The following is a 19,003-nucleotide window of genomic DNA, read 5'->3' as shown; positions in this document are numbered from 1 at the left end:
AAAGTCTGTCTTGCATTTAGTTGCCAGCTCTGAAAGCAGGCAAAGTTTGTGGTATTTGCGCAACATTGAAAATCGATAAAGTAGTCTAAAACCTAGTCACTTTTTACGTGGAGGGAGTACATAGCGAAGTACTTGTACATTTTGGAGCACTCAATTATAGGTTTGGCCTGCTTGCGCTATACTTAATGAATCATTCCTATGTCATAACTACTTGAGTTGTTGGTGCGTGTAGACAAAAACCTACTTGAGAACATAATTTTTATTTTTCAATAAAATTAGTATTCATCTTACAAAAACGTCGTGAAAAGGTAAAGTACTTGTACATTTCGGAGTACTCAAGTATAGGTTTTGAGTAGTATTATACACAGTCTTTATACGCGCCCCAATCAGCGTCGAGTATTTGATCACGTGACATCTGTTAGCCAATCAGAATGCAGAACAATGTGGGCGTGGTTCCAATACGAGAGAGGTTTTGGTTGTGCGAGAGATGGCATAGTTCCAGTCCAGTAACGCTGAGATATTTATTACGTCATTACGTAAGTTGATTACCTTCAATTGCGTATTGCACCATATTCATGATTACGTCACAAGCGTAGTTGATGCTCACTGTTATCTTCAAAACCATGAAATTATTGCGAGTATCACCTGCGCTCACTGAAGAAAAGGATGAAATTATATCCACGGCATATTCCTTAGCTAGAAATTTTATCATGTATGAAATCGACGGCTCAAGCGTTAAAGCAAATACGCAGGTGGAGAAAACCTTACGACGAGTTGTTACTGAAATATTTGAGCGATATCGAACTATCCTAAACGCAGTCTCCAAGCGCCTTCGTTATAGTGAAGTCAATGAGAAATATAAAGAACATTCACCCATTGAGCGAATGTTCCTGATGATAGCCGATGAAATATTCAGAGATAGTCAAGAAAATTGGGGTCAGATTGTGTCTCTTTATGTGCTTGGCGGCATTCTTGCTCGCAATAACGAGGCTGCGCATAACGGCAGGGATATAGATGCTATCATACAGACACTCGGGAATTACATTGCTACTAAAAAACGAAAGTGGATAGAACAAAATGGCGGATGGAGGCATTTTGTCATGTGGTATCACTTATAAAAGCTCGATCGCAGTTACTATTTGTTATATTTACATCATGGGCTCCGTGCGAATAAATGCTTGTAAGTTTATTGGATCCAAGGCCGTATCATGGATAGTATATTCGAAATGTATGAAGATGGTTGGTGTGGATGTAATGGAAATATCGTATCCTTTCACTATACTAGAATGTGAAGGATGTAATTATACAGAGCTGCTAGCATGTGATCAAGACGAAAGAAAAACAATGAAGATATACGATACTGAAGTAACGAAAGAAGAACATCGAGTTGTTTTTAAGTCAACAGCAACAGTAGAACTATCTCATAAATTTGCTAATGCTACTGCTCAAAACTAACATTTAAGCCGTCGCTATCGCTTGGGGATTTAGCTCAGCGGTAGAGCAGCTGTCTTGCAAGCAGAAGGTCACGGGTTCAATTCCCGTACTCTCCACTCTTTTTTCCGTTGAAGTGCTAATGACGCAAAGGTGGCGCAATCATTTCAATTTGATTATCACTCAGAATGTGTGCTTTGAAAAGACTGTGTTTCGAGCGAGAAAAGTTTCGGAATTGTTCTGATTCTACTATCAAAGCGGGACCGATTGACGAATCGAATCTATTTAGTTGGTGGGCAACAATTGAAGGACCCCAAGGAACGCCATACGAAAAAGGAGTGTTTAAAATATTAATAGAATATCCCACAGAGTATCCGTTTCGACCTCCGAAGATGAGATTTGAAACTCATATATTTCACCCGAACATTAGTGTGAAAGGCACTATATGCGTGGATATTTTGCAGAAGCAATGGTCACCAGCGCTAACTACATCAACTGTGCTGCTATCAATATCTTCGTTACTTGGCGCACCAAATCCAAATGATCCTATGAATGCGGAAAGTGCACATCTCTATCTGGAAGATAGACAACTCTACTTTAAACGCGCTCAGCAATATACCGAACGCTATGCCAGAGTCAACTGCGATTTGTCAGCGTGATTACAATTATTAAAACTATCATTTGCTTGTGACTTGTTTATGCCTTGTAAATATTAATTGTGGAGCCCCACCTTTGTAATAAAAAAACTCCATAATGTGTCTTTGTTGGTTATATGAAAAAATAGCGCGAGTTAGTGATTTATTGGCGAAGTTGCACTGATCTGATGCAACTTGACTTGTGCGCTGATTCGTTGGTCTAGGGGTATGATGCTCGCTTTGGGAGCGAGAGGTCCCGGGTTCAAATCCCGGACGAATCTGCATTTTGCTACTATCTAATGCGCCTCAAACACGCCCGAACACGAGTCAGTGATTTATTGAGCTATGAAACGACCATCACAAAACGCTTGAAATAGGATTATATTACCAACAACAATGGCCTTGCCCTTGAAATCAATGACCAAGCACGATTTATAAAGCACACGATAATGTTCGTCTTTACAGACAATGATATTACGCGATGGGTATGTAACACAATCTTCAATGGGTTTCACTACAATTCTATTATCATAATGGAAAAGTATACACGTGTAGGGAATGGTAATTGATCTCACGTTAGGTAATACAATCATTTCCTCGTAATTACGACACGACTCAAACTGAGTAGCAACAGAAATTCTTGCCATGGTCATGCTTCACTAGCTTGTTCACGTTCTTGACAGCAACATGATACCCATTCCAGTATACAACAAATAGTAAGCAGTACGATGAACACGACAGCTAAGATATCATCGACATCTTCCATTTATATACGCGATCTAGTCAGAGATTCCCAGATTTTTAGTCTACGAAAAACAACAAATTCTTCACTGATTTGCTGTACAATTCTATGTTTCGATAACACGTCTATGTACATACAATGATTAGGAAAGCGTACAGGCAACCAATCAGTTCCAATGAATAATGTAATATCTCGGTCATGCGGATAAATACGTATATGAAAGCTATCAGATGAAAGTCTGTGAATGCGTTCAGGATTCATTACAATGATTTTTTCTCTGATTTTCAGTCGAATCTTCTCATCTCCAAAGTACTGTATGACAGTGAAGCTATTTGCTCGCATTTCGTTTAATTCTTTGAACAAAGTCCCAGACTATACTATCGTTGTGTTTCTTATCTTTTCCGAAGTGGTCTAAATAAGACAGCGTGTTCATACCATCACTGCGGCAGCTAAGGAATGAAATTGCGTGTGCTCCGCAAGCCTCTGAACGTTTGTGTTGTAATGGTTTGATCGAACTGGTATACTTTTCAGGTTCTAGGAAACAGGGTATTTCGTTTCTGAACGGAGTTATGCCGAAGCTGTCGTGAAAATGAGTTCCATATTCATCAGCGTAGATGCATACCCAGTGACTTCCTGGTTCGTCGGCCTCGTCATAATTAATGATTAATGAGTAGGGAGGTTTCGGTCGCCGAGGAAGTCGATCAATAGGAAAATTTCCTAGATAATGTCGTTTGGTGGAATCGTAACTATACAATATTTCATCTATTTCTAGTCCGTTCATATTACAGTAACGGTGCGAGCTTGACTTATTTCCAGTATTTTTTGAAATTCCATGAAACAAAGCAGAGTTGTTTCGCTCGCGACACCATCAGCAGGAAAAGTGATGCGCAGACTAAGTGTACCACTTTTCTGCAGTTCGAAACAGTCGTCTAAATCATCAGCTCGCAAGTTATATACTAGAAGAGTATATCCATTAGCGAATTCCTTCGGGGTAAGGACTCCGATCTGTTTTTCGAGAGCTCCTATGCCTTGAACCATATTGAGATAGGCTTCAGAATAGTGATTGTTTTCAAAATCAAGTTCGTATCCACCTTCCGGTATCAGGAAACCATTGACTTTCAATTCGACACGCTTCATTTTGTTATGAATAAAGTTGTATGGATTTTTATCGAACGCACCCTGGAATGCCTTAGTCGCTACCATACCGATGATTAAACGAGTCGGTAGAGTACCCGAATACAGATTACCAATATCGATTTGAGTGGTGTCAGCTGCGAAAGTTCTTGTCAAAAGCTTCATGTCCATAAACGGATATCTAGCTGGAGCATCGACCATCATTGCGGATTTCACATCTTCGCTTACTTTCACACCACACAATTGCAGCTCTTTTTTAATAATTTTGAAATTGCTAGTATTCAATCCAAACAGAAAGAAACTTTTCGGATTCAAAGTGAGTTCGAACTCCAAGGGTACCTCATCCAGAATGTAACGGTCTTGTAAGCATAATCCGTGATGGATTCGGCCTCTTATTTCAACAACTTTACTGGTTGCAAAAGGCAAACTTCTCGCGTTGTGACCTTTGTTAGCTGCAGCATCGCCTATAGCCTTATCATCTAATTGCTCAGGGGTATCTTTGACCCAACCCTGTGTCAAAAGCGTTGACTTTTGTACGTCTTGTGGGGCGAACAGATAGTTCAAGTAGGCTGAATACGCCTGTAGTTTTATATCCTGCTTGATCGTGTGATTTCCAACTTTAATGTGAAGTTGTGAAATCATTGAATCTAAAATGTTATTGACAACGCCAATATCATCATTTGCAACTAAATCCGCATCGCCTTTCAGCAGTTTCAAACGAAATAAAAAATAAGATTCGCTTAGATCTATGAAATCTCCACACCCCTCGTATCTGAAAGTGATGACGGATTCATTGTCCGAAACAGGGGGTATCTTAATGATACGTTTTTTCTCTACACTGGTCTGAGTAGGTGGTATCTGGAAAAGATCTAAGGACGGATGAATACCCTCAGCAGATTTGCTATGAATCAGCTCCGTCATGTTCCGTGGGTCTACTTGTAAATGAAAAGAGGAAGGGTTGCTAGTTGTATTTAATCAAAAATATCCCGGCGACGTTTTTTTCGTTTGATATTTTTCTTTTTAGGTGCTTTTCTCTTCCCTAGGAAATTATCAAGTGCTTGACTAGCAGCTTGCTTTCCTCTGATTTTAAAGCTTTCTCCAATGTTTTGTCCTCCCAATACATCAGAAGCGACTTCAGCCCCAGTGTGAAGTAGTTGTCTACCCAGAGCTTTTGCTCCTTTGGAAATCAAGGGTACCACACTACGTCCCAAACTGCGAAATAGATTACCTAGACCGTGACCTCTTTGCACTCGACCTCGAAAGTAGTTTATGTCCCCTCCGCTTTGATTTCGATAATAGTGTTGAAAAGCTTCACGATCACAACAGTAATGTGCTCTCATCGTGACGTAAAGCAAGTGTGATATGAACTACAGAACCATTCAGATTTATAGATGCACCTTTATCGTCTCTAATACTAATTCGAATTCGATTGGCATATTCCGCAATCATAGGGAAAAAGTAGATTTTCTCAAAAATGTGATGTTGGTATTCATTGTTAGCTGCTGTGATAGGGATATTTCGCAATAGCGGTGCATTCGTATCGCCGACTGTTTGCGGTCGAATGAGATCGGTATAGACCAATAAATTACTTATGGGTGCGATGCTATCTCTCAAGAACATTTGCGAAGTTAAATATTTTCCTTGCGGTAAATTTTGTTCTTTAAGATTTCCATATGTGTAAACCGGATTTCTGATTCTCTTTGGATTTCTTCGGAAATTCGGAAAGGCACCTGCTTCGCTAGGTGGAATGACTAGCATAGCCGTGGAGCTTGACAGCTGGTTTATCCATACCTTTGTCTGAGTACGATTGATTCTATCGATCAAGCTTTTGAAATCATAATAATCCCCATTGGGATAGAAAAAATAATTATTGCTTTGCGCTGCCAACAGAGCAGATGATTTTTCCTCTTGAAATTCCCATAACAATCCATTGAAATGGGGTAAAGTAGCTTGAAACTGATTACGAACTGAAAATTCTGCAAGCCCCAACTCCCATTTTCCAGTGATGGGACGCGCCAAGTCAAGTACAAAATCCGATTTCGAACTGCTAATGTGAATGTATTTCATAACGCAATAGCACGCTTTCGAAATTGCAGTACAGCACTAGACGGTGCACTCCGAAAAGGAATTTTTTCACCCTTATCATTCAACAAAGATATTTTTATACGTTCCAATCTATTTATATTTACAGGGAAAAAGAAAGGCTTTATGTAGTATTTGGAAAACGCCTTCTTATCTCCCTCGACTTTCACCACTCGCAATAGGCGCTGTAATGTACCATTGGATTCTTGCGGTTCAATAATATCGCAATGAACGTATACAAAGTCAATCGACGGTAAGGGTGTTATATCGAAATTGAAATGTATTTTTTTCTTTGAGAAAGAATATGCGGATAGCGCTGCTGTATTTGGTAACACGAAAGTCGCGAGAGTGTAGCCATCTGGAATTTCTATATTCTTCAACGTTGCTGTATAATCGTTCTCTGCAGTCACGATATTGCATTGCGTATCCACTCCTGGATAAAAGATATCTGTGATGTCTTCGTGTGGAATTGACACAGTTAGGGTATTGCTCTCAGGAAAACATTTTACTGCTACATCGGGGTTGATACTTTCTATGGTTTTTAACATGGCGTAGAGCGAGTCATATTGTCCAATTTTCAGGCGGAATCGTCTAAAGCTTTGTTCGATACCCATAATTTGGAATCCGAAAGAAACTTGTGAATCGATGCGTTTTTCAAAATCTCTTGGAAAACTGATCTCCGTCAGAGCGACTTCATTTCTCTCTACATTTCTTGCCGTCTGCATTTCGTTGACATATTCTGCGGTTGTATTGCCAGGAAACATGTCCATAGAAGCATTGGAAAATAACGTCACATAACTCATAGTTTAGGTATTTTTGGAGCTGGTAACATATAACCCACACACGACGATAATAACGATACCCAAAGCTCCTTGTTTTCTTGAACGATTGTTAAATTGTAGAGTGAAAATATCACTATGATCAATATAACCAGGACTTGAGCGATGAATTGATAAAAGTTACGGTTTGACGATATCTTTTTGATCGACCCAGGAATTGAATTCTGGTCCATATCCTAGCCATTTCACTAAATACTGACGCTGTTTGCCGCGTTGACGTCTCTTTATAATCTTTTCAATACGCCACTCTGTAGGTTCGGTCACCACCTGTAGTTCTTCTCTGTAAAACCTCCCGTCGATGACGTCATGATTATAGTCACGCAAGCGATACATCGGAGGGTCACCAGCCATTGCGTCGATGATATAAAATATCTCAGTTGTCCAATTGGGTCTACTGCTCTTTTCAAAAAGCCCGCGAATTTTCGAAATGCGTACGGCTGTTCCTTTCGTTAGTGTGGGAAGTGTAGCTTGTCGAAACCCGTACATTTTTTGCCAAATAGCTTCTTGATTGTGTGAATTGACTTGACTAGGAGCCATACCTAACGACGTATGTTTGGTGTGATTATAGGAATATACGAAATCCTGTAGCACGTCGATGTATTTACTGGTGTTATTCTTTGTGAAATAGCGGTACAAGATTGCCTTGAAAGTCCTAATACAGCGCTCGGCGAGAGACGACTTCAATTCGCTTTTTGTGTAAAAGTAACGAACTTTATTTTTCTTGAGAAAGTTTTGAAAAGCTCGATTGGTATATTCTGTACCTCTATCAGTCTGCAACACTAAAGGCAGCCTCTCATTGAACACTTGTCGGAAAGCAGAAATCATACTGCGACCAGTTTTATCTTTAATTGGAATCAACCACACAAACTTTGAAAACGTATCAATAACCAAAGCCAGATATCTAAATCCACGATTGTATTTAGAAATAGACTGCACATCAATCAAATCGCTTTGAAACTGACTATCAATTCCAGAGACCACCACCTTCTCGCGAGTAAATTTTTTTCGTATAGGAAAATGCAGGGTATAACTTTGTTCTGATTTCAACCATTCTTTGTCTTTCTGTAAATAAGCTCCTCTATAGGAGTTTGGTGTGCGGGGATCGAAATAGTCTCTCGCTAGCGTCATGTCCATAACTTTCCTGTGTAGCGTTGATTCGGCTTTCGTTTGCGCGGACCGTCAATGCTTTGCCAATTAACTGGAGGTTTATTGGCTTTCTTCTTTTTAACTTTTTTCTTTGAAGTTTTAGGTGTATGGGGTGGAGTTACCGCTTCGTAATTGCTCCAAATCTCGGGTGTTGCGGGTGGAGGTGTCGCGTCAAATGTGTTATTAATAGCGGGCGCCGCTCCGGGCGGATGCGACGCGGCAATTGTTTCATCGGTAGCGGGCGCTGCGGGTGCGCGGGACGACGACTTGATCAATTTCTTATTTGCACGTAGATTTCTCAATAGTCTAATGCCGTGTTGAAATAGTGCTAATTTTTCGGTGCGTGTCAAATCAGAGTCCCTGATGCTTGCGATATGTTCATTGAATTTCTTTTCGTAGGCGTCTTTTGATTGTAAAGGCGGGAAGTACAATTCACGCATGTCTAGTCAATCCACCTAACAGACTTCCAATAATCGGAATTGCAGCACTTAAGATCGCTATAAATCATTAAAGTTAGATCATGAATCGAATCGAATCACATATATATTCACCGGATAAAAAGCCACACTTTTGAAATACTTTTTGCTTCTGTTTTTGAGATTTACAGCACAGCACTTTGCGAATGTTAGTTTTATGCTTCTTCAGTCGTGCCTTACTCGTACTTGAAATAGCTATATTACCCGAGACAAGATTACGAAGACACTCACACACACAGGTAGTAAAAGCTTTGTGAGTTAATAACTCGTTACGCTCCTTCTTTTTAGCACTCTTTAACAGCTTCAACTTGATAAGATGATTATTTAAAGTTTTTTTCAAAACACCGCGTGACCTCGCCATTGCGAATGATAGTGAATGTTCGAGTACAGCGCTATTTATTCCGAATACACGGTCATACGTTCGCTTGGAAAAATGTTGCTGCGAAGTCGATACTGTTCGGGTGTTTCCTGCGTCAAATCGACCATGATATAACTATAAGGCTTACGAGTTGCTCTCTTGTAAGCTTCCGTGAGAAAATTTGGTTTATCTGGAAACATTTGACGTGAAAGATATCGAATCTGGGCAGAATCACGAGGATTTTTCATGATGACAATATAGTTGCTAGACAGCGTAATGTCACGGAAGCCTGCTCCTCGGTGAAATAGATTTTGACAGAGAAACACCACTGAGAGCGACATGTGATGACTGTATCTGGTGAACAGTTCACGCACTTGACTTGCTTGCGTCATCATGTCATCTAGCACAATTAACGTATGTTCACTATTAGCTCTCTGTAAATCTTTCAACTTGTCTAGACCCTTGTAAAATTGCACTCCTTTCATCTTATCATACAACGGTTGATAGTTATTATATAACCAGATGATCTTTCTCGGTCGAGGTACGATGAGCTTGTCGGCATTTTGTATGATTCTATAGGCGAAAACTGTTTTTCCACTGGACGATGCTCCACTAATTATCATACGAAGAGGCGAGTATAAAACACGTGCACGGTTCATTTTATTACAATGAAAGCGGTACAGTATGTATGCCATCCGGCAAAACAACTCTTTTATAGTAACCATACGACAAAGCAGAACGATATTGCTTATAAGTAAAAATATTACCATTGAAACAGCGAAACCCAGAATTAATCCCTCCGCAAGTGGAACGGTTTTGCAACACGCCTTCAAAATCCTTGAAGGTCTTAGAGGCGGATTTACTCAAACCTTTGGATGAATATTTATCAGTCTCACCCTTGCAGTAATACGTTTTCGAGTTCAATCCAATAAACCCGTGACCCTCCCATTCTACTTTAAACAGACCAGGAATTCGTTTAGCATAATTGTAAGCAGCGATACAGCACGGTTCGGTGGTTTTGAAAGCGATCGGATCACGCTCAAAGTCTGCTCGATGCAGCGCGCAAGCTCTCTGTATGAGCCATTCATCATGAACTTGAAAAAATTCTTTCCTTCGCGAAGGTTTAATCAGGGAGTAGATTGAATCAGCTGATAAACTCAAATATTGGCTATCAGTATCTCCCTCCAAATAACTGAAGTCGCATTCCTCTAAATACTCATGTAAAAAGTCATACAGAAACGAAAGCATGCGCAATTTACTGGAGTTGAAGATGAATAGACCTACAATGATCGGTTGATCAACGTCAATTGAATCTGGTAACGAGCTAACCTCGATCAGATCTTCAGAAAGTTCATCGGCGTCAATAAAGTTTTTTTTCTGAATGTGTGATTTCAACTCATCACTTTTTACATAAGTATGGTTTCTGTACTTCATTGGGTTCTGTATAGTGGACCCGAACGCGGAATTTCCGCAGAGCTTGAAGGTTAAGGCCTCCATTTCACGTGCTGGGTCTTTAGGGGTTACATCACCCTTTCGCCTTTGCGTTACGACAGAATTTACAAACTTTTGAAATGGTCGTTTTGCTTCGTATTCCACGGCTTGATATATGCGTGAAATAATCATTCCGTGATCCATGTACCAACCCAACAAATCACTTGTAATTAGTTGTTTCTCAGTGAAATAACTAGAGCCCAAAAACTTCTTTGGAAATTTCACGTTGTTTTGACGGGCATATTCGCGCATATGTTCGCCGACATCGCATAAATCCACCGAGATATGTTTACAAAATGGCGGAAATTCTGCATATTTTGCTTTTAATTCATCGGGGCAGTACGCATCGACTTCCAATGCACCAAAGAACTGTTGATGAAATACGCGATCTAATAGTTGATTCGCAGTGAGATAATATTCTTTTGTTACATTTCTTTGTAGTGACGAAACAAACTGCGCAATGTCAGGGTTGAGTTTCATGCGATTCCATTCACATTCGCGTATTGATATTATCGTGTATCCCAACTCTTCGAGATAGGCAGTAATTTCTTCTGTTTTAATACGTCGCTCAATGTTTGCGTCGTCCTTATAGCAGCGATCGCAAAAATGAAAAAAACACCCATGATATTGGAATATCAATTGATATTCAAGCGAAAAGCCATCAACCGAAATTTGACGCGAACCAAGTTTAGCTTGCTTGCCATTCCAGGCGTGTTGAATTGAAATACCGCGTTGATAACTTTCATAAGTAAGCCATTCGAGTTCTGCCATCGCAGGGTAAATTGGCTTTCTGTGAAATTTTTGTTTGGTTTCGTCATACAACCACCTGATTGGAAATCCACACGGCATGCATTGATCGATGGATGCGAGGTAGAGCGAATTTGCGTCATATCCGATTATCTTTTTCACGTATTTCGCTGCGTCGCCGTACTGTATTTCACGAATTTTCGTTTCGTCTTTCATTGCAAAACGTGTTGATATTTGTGACAAACCGCCAAATAGATTGTTCACTACAGTTTGATGGAGATCAGCATTCGCTTTACTGAACAGTGCGATGTCATAACATTCCGCAAACATGAGTCGATTGGCTATGCTTGGTAAGCTGATAGCAGATTTGAACATGTCGATACCCAACTTTTGATAAAAGGCAGCGTTATTACCTAACGCAACCAGAAAGCCAATCACGTCACTTTCGTTATAAAAAGTTAGAAAGTCTCGCATGGTTTTCATTTGCAGACGATTCCACATATCTACGCATTCTTGGTATTGCGCCGCGGTGATATTAGTGCCTCGATGACTGCTATAGAACATTTCGTGTGAAGGCAATTGCGTGTCATTCAATTTATCAATACAAGTCATGTACTCGTATGGAAAATAAAATTTTTTGTCCACGCCATTTCCATAAATTTTCAAGTACGCATCCAAACTATAACCCGGTGACAGAAACAGCGAAATGTCAAGGAATTTCAATCGGTTGGTACTGATGGTCAGATATGCGCTGTTTCGTTTCAAAACGAAAAATCCACTTTCTTCTTGCAGTATAGGAATCAAATATTTTTTACAAAGATTCAAGTCGTAACGAGCCGAGTTGAATCCAATCACAGGTATTTGATCCAACCAAATTTCGAAGTGACGATACAAGCGATCTAAATAGCGAGTTTTGCCTGGTTCAATTGCATTGCGATGCTCTATTAACATGCGAAAATCTTTCAATTCTTCTTCAAATAACTGCCGCATATGCGAAGATGCGATGTTTTGAATTTCATACAGTTTTGCCACCATATCGTTAATTAAAACGTTGGGATCACCGTTGGAAATGAGTGTATGCGTTTCATTCGTAACATTATCTGAGAGAGATACCGATACCGCGACATGCTTATTAACAATTTCGACTTTCGGTGTGTCAGCTCGAAGATTTTCTTTTTCTAGTAAACTCTCAAAATCATAAGCGATTCTGAAGGGGTAATATCGTTTTTCAGGGCTAACCAAAATTCCTTGTTCGGCCATTCGCTCAAACACAGTCATCTTAGGGCGATAAATACCGAAACCGTGTCGCTGTTTTTGGGGACGCTCACAATCAATGCTTTTCATATGCTCTAGCAAATTATTTTTTCTAGTAAAGAAAAATTTACACTTGTCGCACATATAGGTAGACGTGTACAATGTTAGGTCCATAATCAGGCAACAGTGATGATCTTGCATGTGAATAGGTATAGTCATTCCATTAGCATGAGAATTACGCAGCATGACTGTGTCTTGATTACGTTTTTCATAAAGCAGTATTTGAACTTGAAAACAATCCTCAACTTTTGATAAGTCTTCAAAAGCTACTCCGTTCTCAGTCGAGATATCGTAACGGGCTGTGAATTGCGCGGCTAATTGCCGAACATGTGTTTCATTACGCGCTTTTTTCATACTATATGAAACGCATCGGAAAATACATAAAGAATCGTCATATGCTTTGCCTTTACGATTACGCAGGAAAGTCATGATATGTCTACATTTGCTTAATGCTTGCATCTCCGGGGAAATGGAAGTACTTCCACCGAGTAAAGCTCTATCCATTTCATAAATGTAAATGGAAATATGCAACACATCAGCACAGTAGAATTTCGTATCTGGTCGCACTCGATTGGCATATTCAAAACCTGCCGTCAAATCGATCTCATTCGTAACGGAATCGAAATCTTCGCGCGATATGATAGTTTTCGGGACATTAAAAACCGCTTGAGAACTCTGAGGATGATAATAACTATATCTGGATGTGTCACGGTTGAATAATAAGTACCCATACGCGAAATTCATCTTGAACTGACGATATCTTCTGGGGTAAATGTCTGCAATACGCGCGTGAATTTCGAGCGGACCTCTTCCGACCATTCGAATGTTGATGATTTCTCGTAAGTTGTTTCTTGAAGTCCATGTCGAATCGATGATGGAATCGTAGTGTCTTTCAATCACCTCAATGCCGTCTTGTTCGAAACCCAGCGTTTCATCGACCAGAAACCCACGATCTCCATATCGCCTGCGTCGCGCCATAGATACTAGTATCTGAAAAATATCAAGACAATAGTCAGTACATATATTAGAAATTGAATCCATATTTCAAGCGCAGTTTACATTTAATTACACCGTATAGAAACACAAACTTAATTTTTTCAAGACGCTGAATCTCAACAATGCAAGCATTCGAGTCACTAGATAGTTTTTCAATGTCTTTCATGGTGTTTTTAATTATGTTTAGAAAATTTTTTGAGTAGTCTTGGTCAAATACTTCCATCGAAACAAGTCGATTCCACATAGCTTCCATCTTCAAATCGTCGTCAACTAGACCTTCGATCAAAGACATAGTGTCTTGACGCGAGCGCTTTCGACTTTCATTTTGACTCTGGTATATTTTGTTCATGTCTTTTCTCGGAGCCTGCATCGTTACACTTTGATGAGGTGCGTTCATATCTAGCAAGTCACTTATGTCAATGAAGTTATCCATACTGAGCTGCGAACAAAAAAGATTGAATTAGCACTGTATCAACATGCATCAAAATATTAGTACTAAATCAACATGCATCAAATTCATTCACATTCCTCGTAAGTACGTTTGATATCACGAAATTTAGCATAGAAACTCATTGCATGCATATCAGTTTCTACTTCATTGCCGTTGCGAGTTTTTACTGAAGTACGATTCAATAACGAATACAGAACAGTATCACGACCATGACTATTCAATGCTTCTACTGACGGATCGTAAAGTTTATTTCCAAATTTTACGACAACAGTTTTTCCGGCAAATGATAGTGGGTACTTTTCAGTCATGATCTCAGAGCCATTTTTCACATCACAAAACATCCAGAAAGAGGCAGGCTTAATCAAGCCATAATCGCAGTTCACAGCTGTGCGTTGTACTGTCATAATAGTCTCTTGGAGAGCAGCATTATTCATGAAAATACTAGCGCAATTCGGAAACATACAAATAGATTTGTCGGCATCGTAATATCTGAATGCATCCAACTTTTCCAAAGTACTCAATACATAGTTTGCTACATCACTAGTGAAAAACATATGAGTCAGTATTTCTTTACCAGAGTGACAATCACCCTCAAACCAAAAATTCGGGGCTATATCTCTGCGGCGAACATAACCTTCAAAGATAGAAACAACGAGCGCGGCCCTGAGGAAATTAAGACTACGCATTTGACCGGCATACCAAATTTCGGTGATATTTTCTTCAAGCGCAGAATACAAAAACACAGCATTTTGAATCGTAGGTTGAGGACTTAACTTTTCGATCACTTTATTGAATTTTCGACTTCTCATATAATCACTTGCCAGAATTTCACTCGTACTGGATTCGCGCAACACTCGAATAACAGAAATCACAGAGCGCCTACGAGCACTATCATTTGTTGAATCAGACGAGGCACTTTGATCACTAGCTAATGATCTAATATTCGATATCATTGGCGAATCATCATCAGACAGCCCACTTAACATCGCTGTTTCTGTATCTTCTCGGATGGATCGCTTGTTCGAAGGTGCTACACCAAAATGACCATTTTTCATAATTTTGCGTATCTCTGCACGCGCCGCTTCCGTACGACGAATTTTGATTGGAGGCTCTTGACTATTCTCATCCGTACGTCGAATTTTAACAAAAGGTTGAGTGTTTTGCCAATCAAAACCTTCGCTGGTTGATTTAGCTTCACTGCTATCATCACCGGTGATGTCAATCACGTCAACTTGAGTCGTACTACTTTCGTTATCTACTGCGACTTGTTCCATCTCGTCATTTACGGCTTGTTCAGTATTCATTCTCAATACTCAATAACTAAAGTCCGCCGTATTCGAAATACTGAGCGTATCTAAATCTATTCCCTAACGACGTCTGCGCGATACTCGACAATAACAAAACGCAGCTGTTCGAACGTAGTGGAACTTAGCATTGCTAACTCTAAATGCGCCGTTATAATCAATTCCCCAATGAGTTAGACAACAGTGCGTTACTCGTAGCGATTCAATCGTAATACTCTATAATATCAAAAACGCAAATGACTGCGATCTCTAAATAGTAGTCGCATAGCTGAGGCTAAACAACGCGAATAAATACTGGGTTGGCCGAGTGGTTAAGGCGTTGGGTTTAAGTTCCAATGAGCAAGTGTTCACGTGGGTTCGAATCCCACACCTAGTACTGTTTGCGATCACAATAAACGCGCATGCCTGCGCCTCTGAAACTAACGTTGACAGCTGCGGCTATGAAACTGCGGCAGTTGACAGTTGCGCAACGTTCGAGATAATTTAAGTTTAAAAAATAACAGCTGCGGCGTTGAATTTGAATCTGCGGCTGTTGCGAAACAGTTGCGCAACGTTCGAGATAATCATTTTAAATTTAAAAAATAACAGCTGCGGCGTGAACGTTGAATTTGAATCTGTGACAGTTGCGAAACAGCTGCGCAATGTGCGAGACATTCAATCATTTTAAATTTTTAAAAAATCAGAGAAGACGCCGAGGTCTATAAAACCACAGTAGCTAGTGCATAATTTCAGTTCTATTCAAGAGACATGGAAAAGATCAAGCCGTGCGGAACGCATCAATCAATAAAGAATTCCGAGGGCGAAATACTATATGAACCTTGTGATTTATTAAATCAACCCGTCTTTCGTAAAATGAATTTCGATAGACGCTTGCAATCATTCGAGTCTCATAAAGAGAATTTCAGAGTTAGTGCATTTGAACTCGCGACTTGTGGACTATTCCACTTAGGATTCAACAATCACGTCAAGTGCTACATTTGTGGTCAATTGTTTGATAACTTGACAAATTGTACAGATGTCTGGAGCGAGCATGCTAGACTCAATCCTTCCTGTCCTCTGATCATGAAATTAGCAAAGGATTCTAAGTTCTTTCGCAACGTGCTTATTCGTATACCGCATAGCAGTTTTCGTTGAATCTTTAATGTGTGTATTTTTTGTTTAGATCGAATCATGTCTATAGCAATTAGAGCCGAGTCGCAACTCCCAGAAGGACCTCTTCGGAAAGACATTTACATTTTCAATAACATATCGAAGCTTCGAATCGAAACTGCAGACGATCAGCTGATTGATCCTCGACAAGTACGTGTGTTTCCAACGAATGGCGCAATTCAACGATTCAAAGCAAGTTTAACTCATAATGGGAAGCTCGTTGCGTGTTACACTCGAGAAGGTATCGAATACTTTCAGCAAATCAATCTCGCTGATGAATATATATTATATTCTCCGTCGAACGTCGTCGATGACGTAGAAAATTCACCGCTGGGGTGGATTTTACAAGAAACATCGCGTTACATTGCGCCGAATGGTCAAATACAGCCTATGGATCGCGCTAAAGCGGGATTTCCAAATGGTTATGGTAACTTTGCTGGGTATTCGAATGGTGGGATGCCGAATGCCAATGCAAGTTTCCGGAATGCTGGCAATGCTAATGGAACCTTTCCAAATAGCAATACGCAATACGGCAATCGCAGATGGATGCCAAACAATTCTCAGCAATTTTGAATTGTCTCGGAAGCGCGCTCAATGCGATATCAATTGTTTTATTGCTATGTGAGTGGAAATAAAAGCTTCCTGTGATTATGATTGTTGTGTTCGATGATTTTCAGTGCTGATAGACTTATATCAAGATAGCATATGAGGTTATTTAATTGCTTAGCCCTGTAGAGCAGCTTTGTGTTTATAAGCAGGTCACTCAAGTTTAGTACTCTCCGTAGAGGTTATTGCACAATCTATCTCTAATATGCTGCAATACAGACAGGTTCAGACGTGTCTATTCACTTCCGTCGAGTGACTTTTATAACACATTTTACACAATCACATGAGCAGTTTATTAATAACCAACAAGAACATTTACTAATCGTTCAGAACAAGGCGTAGAGCTTCTTTGAGATCTTGGCACACTTTCTTGATATCAGAATCCTTTTTTTTGATTTGCGATGTAAAAGCAATAACAGTTTCGCATAGATGAGCATATGATTACGAATAAACCGATATTGAAGTCTTCTGAGAGCATATTCACTAGTCCGCGCAATTCTCCTCTTAGTACGTTATGTCTTTCAGAGCATTTGAATTACTATTCGAAGGTATCTGACAGCTATGAACTAATTCTTCAAGTTTGTTCATCGTAGCGTAACGACCATTTTTACGAATCCATAACTGTATCATTTGATATCGTTGCTCAGTTAAGTTATAGCAATCCATGTATTGACATTCGGCAATTTCATTGTCAGATAGCTCAAGTTTTTCACGTGCAAACCTATACCAGTTCATCAGGTCAATTCGATCCATTATGACGTATATATCATTAGCAGTAATCTTTGACATATTCAATCTACAGCCTACAGCGAATAATCATGTAATAAATATTACACGTTATATATTACCTTGCACTTGCTTCAACTGCAAAGGCAATCAACGCAATATTAACGTAATCATATCTCAGCGTTACTAAAGTAATCAACCACGCATATGACGTAATCATGAACATGCTTTAACTACACAATCATAATGACGTATTTCTCAGTGTTATTGGACTGGAACTAGACGCAATCATAACGTAATCATATCTCAGCATTACTGAAACTAAGCAAAGCCGCTCTCGTAATAACTAAAGTAATCGCATGTGACGTGATCATGGATATGTGCAATACGCAATTGAAGGTAATCAACTTACGTAATGACGTAATAAATATCTCAGCGTTACTGGACTGGAACTATGCCATCTCTCGCACAACCAAAACCTCTCTCGTATTGGAACCACGCCCACATTGTTCTGCATTCTGATTGGCTAACAGATGTCACGTGATCAAATACTCGACGCTGATTGGGGCGCGTATAAAGACTGTGTATAATACTACTGTTTTGTCATCTTATTATATGCTCAGTATATTATATGTCAAGAATTGTGGAGCATTTATGTGGGTCTCCGGGGCGCTCTTCATTGAGTGTCCGTGTTGAGCGATAAGTTTAATTCGCGAAATTAGTGTGTTCAAATCAGGCCTGTCGCCAACATGGTGATGTCGCATAAGCCCTAAATACACATAATAGAATATCAAGGAAAAGTATCATCTAACGTATAATGAATGTTATTTATTTCTCGGAAGCAAGTTATTATCAAAACATAGTGGTCAAAATTATCGCAGAGCAATACCGATTTTGCGTAAATTCCGTTATGCGTCCGACTATGTTACTAGGGATTATGTAGTTAGTTAGGAAATTAGGAGTCCTATCTTCCCAATCGGTATGGAACAACATCAAAATCATCACAAAGCAATATCGAATTTTGCGTGCATTCTGTTATGCGTTTTACTACGGTAGTATGCGCATCTGCATACAGGTGTCCAGACGTGTACTTTCTACTATATTCGCTCCTAACATTATAGCAGCGCCCGACGCAGCTTACATTATTACGTTATAAGACGCTGGCGGCGTTTCACTGTCGGTTTAATCACCCTTATTCTAGTGACATGAAAAGGACTGAATCGTATGAAATGTGGTCACTACAAGAATCGAGCGAAAGCGCTGTTTCACGCCGTCTTGCATCGGTCCTAGGGTTTGTCTACTAACAGTTCTTAGTTTTGATTAATGAAAAATATAGTGATTGAAAATAGATCACTGGATTATTTACTTTTATAACT

At 39.7% G+C, this 19,003-nt stretch overlaps 1 protein-coding gene, 1 long non-coding RNA gene and 3 other non-coding genes across 5 annotated transcripts; all 5 read left to right on the top strand.

Annotated features, from left to right (window-relative positions):
- The first annotated feature begins 1,478 nt into the window (after positions 1 to 1,478).
- Positions 1,479 to 1,550, top strand: Trnaa-ugc (transfer RNA alanine (anticodon UGC)). Its single transcript has one exon. It is a non-coding gene; the product is annotated as a tRNA-Ala (tRNA).
- A 69-nt stretch (positions 1,551 to 1,619) lies between these two features.
- Positions 1,620 to 2,090, top strand: LOC145449946 (uncharacterized). The gene has a single exon (XM_080328388.1). It carries the CDS (start codon positions 1,620 to 1,622, stop codon positions 2,088 to 2,090), a length of 471 nt encoding a protein of 156 aa, XP_080184514.1.
- A 185-nt stretch (positions 2,091 to 2,275) lies between these two features.
- On the top strand, positions 2,276 to 2,347 carry Trnap-ugg (transfer RNA proline (anticodon UGG)). Its single transcript has one exon. It is a non-coding gene; the product is annotated as a tRNA-Pro (tRNA).
- A 790-nt stretch (positions 2,348 to 3,137) lies between these two features.
- LOC145450080 (uncharacterized) lies at positions 3,138 to 16,949 on the top strand. The gene is made up of 2 exons (XR_013918419.1): positions 3,138 to 6,277; positions 16,309 to 16,949. It is a non-coding gene; the product is annotated as an uncharacterized LOC145450080 (long non-coding RNA).
- On the top strand, positions 15,440 to 15,522 carry Trnal-uaa (transfer RNA leucine (anticodon UAA)). Its single transcript has one exon. It is a non-coding gene; the product is annotated as a tRNA-Leu (tRNA).
- Positions 16,950 to 19,003: the final 2,054 nt, after the last annotated feature.

This window comes from Botryllus schlosseri, chromosome 11 (genome assembly GCF_051294905.1).
Source record: "Botryllus schlosseri isolate E-star chromosome 11, Bs_hap1, whole genome shotgun sequence".
Lineage (NCBI taxonomy): Eukaryota > Metazoa > Chordata > Ascidiacea > Stolidobranchia > Styelidae > Botryllus > Botryllus schlosseri.
Note: the sequence above shows the minus strand (reverse complement) of the source record. Positions and strands in the feature narration are given on the sequence as shown.

Bases quoted from the DNA above. Each gene is read 5' to 3' on its own strand.
- LOC145449946 (XM_080328388.1), top strand. From the start codon at position 1,620: ATGTGTGCTTTGAAAAGACTGTGTTTCGAGCGAGAAAAGTTTCGGAAT.